We start from the raw sequence: 13887 nt of genomic DNA on the forward strand, positions 1-13887 counted from the left end.
TATATAAATACGATCATATCAAGAAGACTATGATGACGACACACGTTTTAAAACTGGCGCCAAACACTATAGTACAACGATTTCTAGTTACGTTTCATCTATTAGTCGCACTGTGTCACTAACTGGTAGATTGATTCAATTTATTATCATATCGATATGACCTTATATTAAATTGACGAATTGATAAAAAAAAGATAATGCTCACCATTTTTATAAAACATAAGACTAGATTTGTTCAAATCATTTTTATATACTTTACTAAAAATATATTTATAGATTTCTCTATTTTGATATATTGAGATTTTGTATAATAAATATAGAATAAATAAATATAGAATTTGTAAAAAAAAAGAGAAAAAAAGCAATAGATATGATTCCACAGAGTAAAAATTCTTCTATGATTAAAAATTAATTATAAAATACAAACTTTTTGTAAACCGAAAGTGTTAATATACAAATAATAAATAAGAACTTAGAATTTTATCAAGAATAATATTCAAAAATATATTAATATTTTGCAAATCTTCCTAATAACTAATTATACAAATATTTGTAATTATTGGTTTATTGGTGTTATACTACATGACAATCTTAACCAATTATTCGAAGCACAGGTAGACGTTACATAGGCTTTGCGAAAAGGACACAGCCGGCATCGTGACCTGTTCGTAAAGTGGAAGGGGTCTCCAATGATGAACACGACGCCATTAACCGTACGTCCATCGACGCGTGTATGGCACTGTTCGTCAATTCTGCTGTTATTCCGAGGCGATTCGAGCATTCGAATCTTGGTGATCGTGGTGGAAGTCGACGTTTGCGGAAAAAATTCGACTGAAATTATTTTTCTTACTTATACCTCCAAGAAATCGTAAGTACAATCGAAAAAAGGACGATGTTTGAAAACGACTTGATACTGTTCGATATGAATTTAATGCATCGTCGCATCGTGTGCCATGGCAATGGAAAACGCGCGATTGGTATTCAATACATCAATATCGCGCCAAACGACAAGTGCTGTGTCTCATTTAAAAATTGTGATTGTATTTTAAGTTTCCTATACGTGCTTGGCAATTTTACATAAACAAAATTCAATGTACGTGCTTGAATCATTCCGCTTCTTGTAACATGAGCCTGCAACGCTATTAATTATCCGCGTACTTTTGACGCATTTTCGACATCAGCGTTTGAGAAAGTGTTGTAAACGAATATTGACGCGATTTTTCGGGTGTGGTATTAATTTTGCACATCGACACAATTTCGTTTTAATCTCGATAAAGCTTTTACTTTTAATTCCCTTAATATGTGTTTACGTTGGTAACTCTGATGCGCGTCGACGCCCAAGTTTTGCGACTGTCGCTCAATAACGTCATCGTGATCAATGTAATTAAAGCGCGCTTTACGTTTTCTCATATTCGAATTTTTATTTTAGTGTAAACAATGGCGATCGTGGAATCTTATTGGACCCCATGTATTTGGTCAAATAGTGTGAAAACTGGCTGCAAAGCTATAGCGTTTTACACAGTGGTGAGTGTCTTTTAATTGACTAAGAAATTCTATAAAATCACAGTATAACAATGCAAAGTATATCTAACAATATTATTTTAACATCTTGAAATTTACTGTACAAGTATAATCAATAATTATTTCCTTGCAGGCGATTAGTATAGTGCTTATTACGCTAATATCCTATCAACTGGCTGGTGGCGATTCCACGCAGCTGTATAATCCGTTATTCGAAGCTGATGTAAGGGGATGTAAGTATGATATTGATGTATAATAATAGTGTTGCAAAAACAAATATAAATTTTAGAAAGCTAAACTAATGTATTATTTCTCGGGTTTATACGAAAATTATTAAAACTATAATATTTGACTTATTATAAATGACTCACGTAAAAAATATTTAATTACTTGTTATTAGTTTAATTAATTATATTAAAGTATGATAGATAAATTATATATTAATTCATACTTTTTTTAAGCAATAATACAAAATATGAGACAATTGTAAATTACAATTTGAAATTAAAAGTGATATTTAATATTTGCAAAATTAAGTAAATAATATGATTAAAAATTGTTAAAAAATCTATTGACAAATATATGCGACTATTTATTGACGTATTCAGATTAACGAAATTCGAATTTTCTTTCTGTTTAATACGAAGCTAATTCTTGAATATAAAGCAAATAGCAAAAGCAATTCAGTAATTATTTGTTTAAACGAAGCCAAAAATCTTCTGCATTATCTAATCATAAGTATTATAATATAATTTTATTTCTAATATTCCTAATATTACAATGTAATATGTAATATTTTGAAGAAGAATATGTACTATGTAATTATTATATTAACTAAAATTATTAAAGCTATTAAAATAAGTGGTTTGTAATCTTTTATAAAAAATTATTTAAATTTATAACGGTGCATTTTCTGATTGTTGCAATAGATATATAATTAAGTTAACCAAATTTACTTTTTCTTTTTATCTCCTTTTTCAAAGATGTGTATAGTATATTCAAGCAGAAATTATTTATACCTTTAATCTTAATTATAGGTTTACTATTAGAAATCTAATATTAACTATAATTTAATATTGGCCAATTTATTACTAAAGAATTAATTATTATAGTTATTTGGAGTATTAAAAGTACTAAATAAATGCTTTTCATACTCAAAATAAGTAATTAACCATCCAATGGATCATTCGTGTCCAAGCCATTTCTAACAGTTCTTATACTTGCATAATTTTTATAATTTTTAAAACTTTTTTTAAATGTAGAATAGCAGAATAATTTAGTAGGGATCTTAAACATGTGTAAATTTTTACAGAAGTTTTCCAGAATGATCCATGTGTGTCTTTAAAATGCTAAAAATATGTGTGCTATTGCAAGATTAATTACTGTCTCTCAGTATTGATTAGTATTTTTGTAAGAATATAATTTCTATAAGAGTATTAATATTTATAAACTTATTGCTTAATTTTAGTTTATGAACTTTTAACTTTTATAGCGTACTTAGCATTCTATTAAAAACAATAAGAGACGCTTGCAATTTTTAGCTATGCAAGTTGTCGGAGGCTTCCTCATCTTCTATCTGCTTCTATTAATCATATGCGCCTTGTTAATGGTTTACGGCGTAAAAGAAGGTGTACGTGGATGGTTATTGCCATGGCTCGTTGGATGGTTCATCGTTTGTTTATTCCAATTAGCCTTTGGACTGTGGCTTTTAGGCGGTTATTATATTTATGTGAGCTCCTTTTCTTTATTTTGGCGATGATTGTTTTAATGCTCGCAATCATATCATTTCTTTATGTTTTTATTTTAGTTGGACTCTGTATTTGCGACATTATGCAATTGGCTTTGGATGTCTTACAATGTAAGTGTATTTTGTTTTTTAGTATATTATCTGAATTATTTTCAGTATCATATCTTTTATGTTTTTTGCAGATATATTGTTGGCTGGTTGTTTTGTCGATGTACAGAATTTTTGCAAAGCTGCAATCTCCAAACATAGAACTTTTGTGGCCTTAAAAGAAAGCACAATGCGAAAACAATATGTACACACCTATTGCAACCAAAGTAAGGAAGAATCTCTATTTCCATTTATTTGTAAACGTAATTTTACGTAAGAACGTATGAATTTGTTAAGAATCATCAATCAAAGTTCTTCAGTCGTTTTAATACACATTCGAAAAATTTCAACAGTCTAAAAAAGCAAAATTCATTTTTTGATCGATATCATATTTTAATTGTTATAATTAGCCTTAAAAATTTTTATATATTTTTAATACAATAATATTTTTGATAGTATTATATATTTATCTTTAATAACGTTTTTAGAAATTTTAAAATAGACTTTAGACTGTGACAAATCTAATTATATTTTTTATATTTGTTACATTCACATAATATTCAATTAACATTGATCATGTCATAGAACTTTTCTACTTAAGTTTGAATAGTGTACAATTTGTTAGTCGATGAGATTGTTTATTTCATTTGAGATTGTTTATTTGTTTATAACGGAAGACTGAGAAAGGCCTTTTAAAACATCCGTCCAAATCACCGCATATGCATAAAAAGCTTAGAATCTCGTTGAATCAAAATAATAATATAATAATATCATGTTAATTAAAAATTCGTGTTGGGTCTTTTACATGGCCACTTATTCTGAGCATTTTATAGATTATACAATTTTTCTATAAATTATTTTTTCTACATAATTAGTCTAATAATATACTTATAAATCCTTACTCAATGTATAAGAGCGTCTATTTATATTATACAAGCAATTATATTAAGAATAAATAAATATTCTATTATTATTATTATTATTATCTTCCATTACAAATATGTGTAACTCTTTACATTTTTCTATTTTCCTTTCCTGATACACAAATTGCCTTTGTATGATATAAAGTAATATTTGAAAAATCTTTAATTGCAAATATATGTTTTCTGCTGGCAAAAATTTATAAAAAGAAAATAACTAATACAATATTTGTACTAACAGCTCTTAAATTCTTTAGGCTATATCAATTATACAGTAGATGGCATGACGATTCACTTTATTCGAGTAAAGGAAAGGTTTATCTACAAATGGTATTCTGTCATTCAAATATAAAGTATATCTTATAAAAAGATAAATTTTATAGCAGGAAAATTCTAATTTTGTAAGTTTTTATATAATAATAATTGATAATAACGTATAATATTTTTACATCACCTATCTCTCTCTCTTTTCTCATAATAATTTATCATTATTTAATATTTCCATGTTCTGCAAAAAAAAGAATCGTTTATTTAACTTTATTTAACATTAACGTATTATTTATGTTACTCAATTGTGAAAATTTAATGTAGAAGTTGTGGAAATTTACTAGCAGTGTATCGAGTATAATATAAACAGAATACCAATTATAAGAGACTTCAACACGCATATACTCTCTAAATTCTTTAGAGTAGGATTTCGTTCTTTTGCAGTAAGATTCACTTTAAAAAAATTTAAAAAGAGTGTATAGAATATATCGAATCTCGTGCATTTTTAACAACATATAGGCTTGAAAAGTGGTATAATATATGTTTCAATTATACAGTTTCAATTTAGAATTGTGTTTCAAGATCTATAAATATCAATGTGTAGTTTGTTTTACAACTAATAATTGTAAAATTCATATAAAAATATTATTAGGCACCAAGATCCGTTTTGATCGAATATAAATTATATATTATATTCTGTTCTTCTTTCCTTATTTGTGTTCGAACAACATTTTACATGCTAAATGTAGAATTTGTTGTAAATTATGATCTTTTCTAATTTTTAGCTTAATAAATTTTCAGCTTAATGAATTTTTTGAACACATGTATCTATAATAGATCTTTATCACATATGATTTTCAATTTACGTTTTTATATTTCTATTTCTTCTTCTCAATTGTTTATTGTATGTTTATCACTTATCAAAAGAGCATATACATCCTACAAGTAGCACAACAGTAATCAAATATTGGATCAATATTAGCCCATTATATTCCTAATACGTTTAACCAATGTATCGCCAATAAATAAATTTATTCATTGGTACCTACACATTCATATATACATGTACATGAATATGTAGACGTACGTGAATGTCCAGCATGTTGAGCTCGGGTCCATAGATTCGTGAACAAGCTCAAATGATCGTGCGAATCATTCCTCCTTCGGATAATATCCGAATTGTCACTGTTTATTACATCATACCATTTAATTTACAAATGATGGAATGAAAACCGCGAGTTCGATGATGCGTCGATTTCTGCGAGAAACCAGGCGCTTTCTAAGCGCGACCTGAGTACCGTGGTTCCTGTTTCAGTGATTAATGACGACGCGAGAAATCCTCCCTCATCGGACCACCGGGTTTGCGCGCGAGCCCATCTGTCGAAGACGATATTAATGGATTCGTCCTAGTGAAACGTAGCTTCGTATCTTGCATCCAATTAGCGACGCGGTCTATCGTGAGTGCGGAGAGAGAGCGCGGAAGACTTGACAAATTCTCGCGAAATAACGGCTCATGTTCGCAGATTAACGGCGCGCGTGTCTATATCCTCGCCTCTGGCAGTATTTGAAACATATAAGTTAAGCTGATATTTCGCGGTGATAACCGTTAACGTTTGTCTTTGCTTTGGACGTATCATCGAATAAATTCATCTCGTCCATTCTTATGGGAACATACTAAATAATATAAAATAAATATAAAGAAGAACGTTTAATCGAATTTATTATTTTCTAATCTTAATTGCTAAACGTATAATTTTTAAAAATTATTTTTAAAAATTTACATATTTATGTATATATTTATTATGTTGAAAATTATATACATTAAAAAGATTATTTTACTAATTCATTTCGAGCATATATATATATATATATATATATTAATTTTTATTTTCGTTACTTACAGTTTATAAAAAATTTTATTGAATTTTTAATGTTCATAGTTGTGATGCAAGTAGCATTTTTTGCGGCAGCAATCTTTCCTTTCTTATACCGATAGCTCTACTCGCACATATACGTGCATAAATTGTAGGCGGCTTAGAAGTGCTGATAAGACTGATATGATGCATAACGCGTCCATAAACGATGTATAAAAGTATGAATGGCACATTCTTCTTATACTGATAGTGTTGAGAGGAAAACGTTCCTGTATAGGCTCCTCCAAAGTATGTAGTTTAAAAGTACTGTATTAAAAATATTTTATACATTTTTACTTCTCTCTCTCACTTTTTACTTTTCTACTTTTGTTTTTATTATTTTCTTAGTTGTTATTATTTTATTTTTCATTACTTTATTCTATTATATATATATATATTTTTTTTTTTAGTTTGTTAATTATTGTATTGTTTTTTCAGCGCTTAAGAGAATGCAATTTTAGGGCACTAAATAAATATCGATATTTATCTATTTATCTCTCTTCTTCTTTTTATATTTAATGTTTTATGATATTAATTTAAATTCTTCTTATGTAACTTTATTTTTACATGAATAAATATCTGCATTTCTTATAATAAAATAAAATCCTGTTCTCATATATAATTTAGTCACGCTATATCTGAAATTAATAAAATTTGTATAATCGTAAGGATCGTAAAACTGCAGAATATTTGTAAGATTTGTTTGCGATAAAAGTCTGCAGACTAAGAAAGTGACAGCGGTGGAGCATCGACAGAGCGACTTCGCCATATGACGACGAAGTCAAGCGAGTCAACGGCCCTAAACGTCAAGCGGAAAGGGCGGAAACGGCGGGCCGTGCATAAATAAGCGCCTGGAAACCACAATGCGTTTGCGGAGACGTCGCGTGTGGGCAGCGGCCGAGCGGTACGTGTACCGGCCATTCGACCTGAAAATCAATGTGAAACAATTTGGCTGACGACCTCTCACGTGACACGCCGTAAATCTCCAGAACATCGATGATCTTTGCAGGTATTTGGTTCCAACACGCCGCAATAGAATATAACGCGTTGTAACAGCGAGAAACGGACTTATCGACATTGGGATCTTAAATCTTACGAAAATGCATACAACATATAATAATAAGCAATATATATTATATATATATATATATATAGAAGCTGGATAATATCATGACAATTACTTCTGATAAGACTAATATTAATAGTTATAGAGAATAAAGAAGTAGAAAATATGTGCTGTGTTTCTTTACAAAAGCATCAATAATATTCCTAATATATCAATTATTTGTTTTTATAACTCGTTTAATATAAGATTTAATTTATAAAATAATTCCAGAAATGAACTTTCGAATTTTGCGAATTTATTGCTATAACAGGTACAACACAATTGTTGTAATTATTAATAATTATGATAAATGTTACCATAACATAAATTTATTGTCATAATTCTTCATATGTGCTTTCGCGTAAATACAACATTTAAAGACACTTAAATTTAACGTGGTTAATTATATATCTCAGTACTTTCGTGATTAACAATAATTACGCCCGCGAATGCCATTTAAGGACACTACGAACTTTCGACTTTCCCTTCCCTCTGTCTGCCAATTACAATCGCCGCGTTTGGATGAATCTTAACGTCTCCGAGCGTTTCACGAGTTGTTGTCCACTGTTCGTTAAGCCAGTTTCATGATTTACGATTCCGAGCGAAATGCGAATTAATTGAGAAGGAGATAGAAAAGCCGAAGGAGCTATTGTGGCTCTTTAAAAGAAAACGAGAGAAGGATGAATTAAAAGGAATAGAATCACTCGTAATAGTTGTAAATATCTTGTGCTAGATCCGTAGCGAGCATTATAGTTTCATAAAAAATCATGACACGTAAATACATGAAAGTCCCATCAAATGCAGCATTCGACTCATTCGCCTGTAAAATGGAAATTAATCTTTTGCCATTTACACTTTAATATGCGGCGAATTCTGTCAATTCCGATTTCTTGTCAATTCGTTCTTTATCGTTTTCATGAATGAAGCAACGATAAGCATTCAGATAAGCCATCAAGTTATCAGATATCAGATGACAAGAAGCTATTTTGAAGATTGTGATATATATACACTTGAGAAACAAAATTGTTCAATTAACTAAATTAAAATTTAAATCGTTTTTATTTCTTTTGATGAAAAATGTAAATCAAACTTATTATATCAAACTTATTATATTAAATATATTTAATTACATACATTCTATTCAACAAAGAAAATAAAAACAAAATAATTAATTTAGTCAAGTAAACAATTTTTTCTAAATGTAAGTATTTATTTTCCTTTGTTTCTTGATTGCGATTAATGATCCTCAATCTTCAATTAATTTTATTATAATGTTAGAAACTCACGTCTAATAAATTGAATACTTGTATATTTATTTACATTTTTTATAATTAAAACAATAAACTTTAAAAAATAAAATTATTACGTTTAACGTCTAAATGATAGATATATTTGTATTTACTTTTAAATTAATCTTATTGTCGTAGCATAAACATGAAGAAAATCGATATCAATTTATTCACACATGATTTACGTTTACCCGAAAAAAAGTTTTTATTCAATGTGTGAAATTGAAGTCTGGACAGAGTTGAATATTTATCCTTCGATCTTCCTCAGGAAAAATAACATTCTCGGTCAGTGGCTCCAATTTCATCTTCTGAATATCGGAGTTGAAAAAGAGATGGATACGTTTTAAGAAAACACTTAAGTCGTGGTCTGCCCTGCTTCAAGTTTTGAGGCGCCCTAAGGTCGAGCGATAATCATTCGGACAGATATGGTTGAATAAACCTCTTTGAATGACTTCTTACTTGTCAAATCAAATGAGTTTGATCTATTCGTGTACATTTTTTTTATTTCTAATCTTTTATTGTCGATGAAAATGCTTGCACGCAGGAAAACTACTTTACCTTTTTTTCTGGTATCGATAGAATTCGTTTTTTTCTTATTATTAATTCTTTATATTATTTAGATTTATTCTAAATCGTAATTAAACAAACAGATTATGCTAATAAAATACTAGCATTTTCATCAGAACAGTTTACAATTAATCATTCAATAAAAATGCAAAATTTAAAAATTATTACGATTTAATAAATATATATAATATATATAATTTAATAAATAATCAATACCTTTAAGCATTTAATTTTATTAATTCTATTCTATCTTGTTAGTAAAAAATAATTTAAATTAAAAAAAATTGTATACATAAGGTATATTAAAAATAAACTGTTTTTAAATTTATAAATACTTACAATTAATCTTTCAGATTTAACTTTTTTTATATACGATGAGAATGAAGAAAGTAATGCATTTTGATTACATTTCGGTGAAAAAAATTGCGCCTCACACGATAATATAAAGTATAAAGTAGATGGTATAAAGAAAAGAAATTTTTTTCGAGGAACTGATGCAGATTTTTGGAGCAGCAGTGCGTATATGCAAAGGGACCGACATATAGTCTCATAACGTATGTATCTCGCTTTCTATCGAAGCTCTTGGAACCATATTAGTGCATCCTGCATTGCACAAACCGCAATAGTCGGCTCCATATTAGCAGCGTGCGCCGTTCATTTCTTTTCGCGTATACTTCATTAATTGTAACAATACACATATTTGCACGGTAATGCACTAATGCATTTTGTACAATTTCCTTTTGTAGATATGCTGTCGTTGTTCAAATGATATGACGATTCCTCTCTTTTTTTTATATTATCTAGATTGCTAATTTAATAATTAAAATTATTATTTTCTTAGACATCAAGTGGCTATGGAATACTTTTATATTCCGTATTTTTTATATATTTATAAAATGTTCGTATATTTATAAAATATTAATATTCCGTTTAATCGCTCAAGGATAGCTTTGAAAAATTCGACGAAGAATTCTAATAGAGAAGATCCTTATAAACGATCCGCGATCGTAGATCATGTCTCGTGCAAACCTCCGCGCCGTAGGTTATTTATAATTGTTAGGAGCGCATTGTAACGAGTGCCTGAGTTATTGGACGTCGCGAGGAATATTGTGTCCTCGTTGAACCTCCTGTCACGTCATGGCCACGCGCATATTTTGTATCACACCCGTTATACTGCTCTCAGGCGATGAGGAAGCGTCGTGGACTTCGACCGACTTAAACTGCATTTCCTCACTGCATCGCGAATCCCACGGTTTCTATAACAAGCCTCACGATATGAGTTTTCAAGTTCTTTATACCTCAATTATAACACGCAGCAACATCAGGGAAATAAATCAAGAAATAATTTGGCTAAATTACGCTAAATTAAAACCTTGATTAATAAATCGCATGTGAATTACTTCATTAACTTGCCTGATGGCCAGGAAATGTATGTATAGTTACGCTAATGCCCAATTAGTGCATCTTCCATGAATTACATTTTTAACTGACATGGATAAATTCTGCTTCTAAGAATTAAATTCATAAATTGTCTGAATTATTTAAGACGATTATTTAAAACTCTAATATCTGTATATTACTTTACAAAGATTTAAAATTTTTTTCTTAAATATTATAATTTCTAAATATAATTTAAAACTTTTTAATATGTCCCAAATATTGAAAGGATTGATTATTTTTCTATGACGTTTCTATTAATGTTTCAAAAAAAGATTTCCACAACAGTATTTTCTCATAAGAAAAAATTAAATGAGATTTAACTCTGTCTTTTTTTAATTTTGTTTATAAAAAGGATCGATATAAGTCTCAAATAATTTGAATCAATGTTTATGTGGAAACGATTCTTAGGATTTTATAAAAATTTAAATCTGTTGCTTGAGATGCACGTTCTGTATTTCTTCGCAACTGATGCTCCTATGAGATTCTACCACCGCAGAACAGTGAGACTTAAATACCTTGTAGAGTATCTCTCGGACGAGGTTTCTCTCGCGTTCGGTCGCGTGTCGCAGATCCGCGTTGCTTTCATGGCGTCGAATTAATTTTCATGGATTTCCACGGGACGAACAAGACAGGCTCGCACCACAAACATGATCATTCCTCGGTCATAGAGGGAAATTAATTGGACGCGGCTGCAACTTTACGGCTGTCACCATTATATGGCCTTTACAGGCGACTTAAAGCGTCGTTGCACCGCGCCGTATGAGATAGTTAACGATTAATGTGATCGTCCGTTCGCTTGCTCGCTCGCGTTCACCGGCGCGTGTTTCACACGCGGGATCTCGACTGAACGACGTTAATTACGCTATCAAGTAACGTGAGGGTGTCGTGTATCGCCCGCGATAATTGCGACTAACTAGTCGCTTCAATTGGGATGAATTGTCATTTTCTCGCGATCGCTTTTTTCGCTGTCACATCTGTCGCGGATCCTCTCATATACATTTATTTCGTTTCATCTAACTGTATCATTCTACTAAATCAATTTAACGGATATTAAATTGAATCGCTGACAGCTGTAGAAATGGATGACTTTCGTATTAAAGAAGACACTGCGAGACAGGCTTCTAAAGTTCTCCAGAGAAGAATATATTTTAAACCAACTGTAATATGTAAACAATGAAATAAACCATTTTTTAAAACAGTATTAAGTGAAAATGGAATCGAGAAATATTGAGTGAAATATAATTAAGTGAAGAAAGCCGTATGCAAGGTAAGTCTTAGTGCATGCCTAGTAACATTTTTATGTGATTTTTTATAATTTTCAGTTCAAATAATTGCACACTAATTATATACTTATTATTGGTCTTGAAATACAGTTTTAAATTAAACCTAGAATATATATCACAAGTTAAATTAAAACAAATTTTTTATATTAACACATTAATTAATTTTTGCATAAACAAGTTTCTGTTTTATGAAACCATTATATATTTTTCAATACACTTTACATCTTTATAACTTAAATATTACTTATAACTATTATTTATAACTTAAATATAACTTAAATATCACGCAAGCATTAGAGTATGCATTATAAAATTATTATTCGGAATTCGGGATCCAGAATTGATTAATTATTCCCTAGATTTTTATTGTATTTTCTAGAAATAAATGGAATAATTCCAATTGGAATCTATTTCAAACAGTTCCATAATACGTGCCCTGAATGACGAGTTTTAGATTTAATTTGTAAATGTGTGAATCACTCGAGCGATGACCATGGTATGTAACAATCACTTTGACGCAAACTATACAGCAGCAATGAACGCAGTTCCTGCCATGCGCTTTTCACCGGAAACCGCAAATAGGCCAACAGTGTCCAATTTCGTATTACGCAAAACTGAAACCGAGCACGTTCAGTTCTCCATCTGCACCTGTACATTGTAATCCAAGCATTCGCAAGGACGAATCTAAATTACCACTCTCGCAATTAATACGTGTCATGGTCGCAGTAAATAAACGAAGAATATACAGACATATGGCTGTCGCTCATAAACTGCAAACTGCGGCGAGCGCAAACGTAATCAATAATGATTCTGCGGGTTATTGTAACCTGAACAATGATCATGTTGGTTGCGCAATGGTTAATTGATACGCGAAGTTATAGTGGATTATATCGCTCGCAGTTTATCTGTCTCTTACTCTCCCTTTGCCCCCCCCCCTCTCCCGAATTGAAAGGTAAATAAATTAATTGCGCTTGGTCTTTAATTTCGAGAGCGGCGCGATTAATTGGAGAAATGCTCGCATGATCGTGTCGTCGTGATGTATTTATTATTCGTGCGAGACACGCTTTCCCACGATCGCAAGACAGCTTTTCCTCCCCCCCCTCCCGTTCTCTCGCAAAAGAGATTCGGAGGTTCCGAAGTGCTCTTGAGAGAACCCGGATGCTCAAGGGATCAAAGGATATGAGGAACGCGCCGCTGTATTAATACCGAAATCCCTATTATTATTGAAATCATTCGGACCCTGAGGGTGTCACGGTATATTAAAGCTACTATGCTTGTTGCAGAAGTGCTATTATATACCGGGTGTATGTGAATGAAGAATTATATATCATAGCGTGCTCGGTGGTCCACACAAAGATAAAGAGGATCGATGTAAATCATTATTAAATTTAATACTGACAGTTTAATTGCTATTTAATTGTACAAAATGTTATGGTTGGATCAATTTCACACCCAATAAATAAATAACGTTATAATTTATATATATAAGTTCATTGGAAAACAATTTATTTTTCCCATTACAGAGAATTTACATTTTTATATTAAGATTTAATATTTTTATATTAAATTTCATATTTTCAATTTCTACGAAAGAAACAATTTAATTAAGGTAATCACATTTACAGATCACTTTGTTTAATTACTTATTCTATCATGTTAATAAGTCAAATTAAAATTTGAGTAAAACACACACACACACACACACACACACACACACACACACACGCGCGCGCGCGCACAAAGAGGAA

General features: G+C 30.4%; 1 protein-coding gene across 1 annotated transcript; it reads left to right on the plus strand.

Moving 5' to 3' along the window:
- Positions 1–1437: 1437 nt before the first annotated feature.
- Positions 1438–3534, plus strand: LOC105620837. Its single transcript, XM_012202314.1, has 5 exons — positions 1438–1524; positions 1655–1754; positions 3063–3250; positions 3329–3379; positions 3451–3534. Exons 1-5 carry the CDS (start codon positions 1438–1440, stop codon positions 3532–3534), a joined length of 510 nt encoding a protein of 169 aa, XP_012057704.1.
- The last annotated feature ends 10353 nt before the right edge of the window (positions 3535–13887 follow it).

This window comes from Atta cephalotes, assembly GCF_000143395.1.
Source record: "Atta cephalotes unplaced genomic scaffold scaffold00030, whole genome shotgun sequence".
NCBI classification, from domain to species: Eukaryota; Metazoa; Arthropoda; class Insecta; order Hymenoptera; family Formicidae; genus Atta; species Atta cephalotes.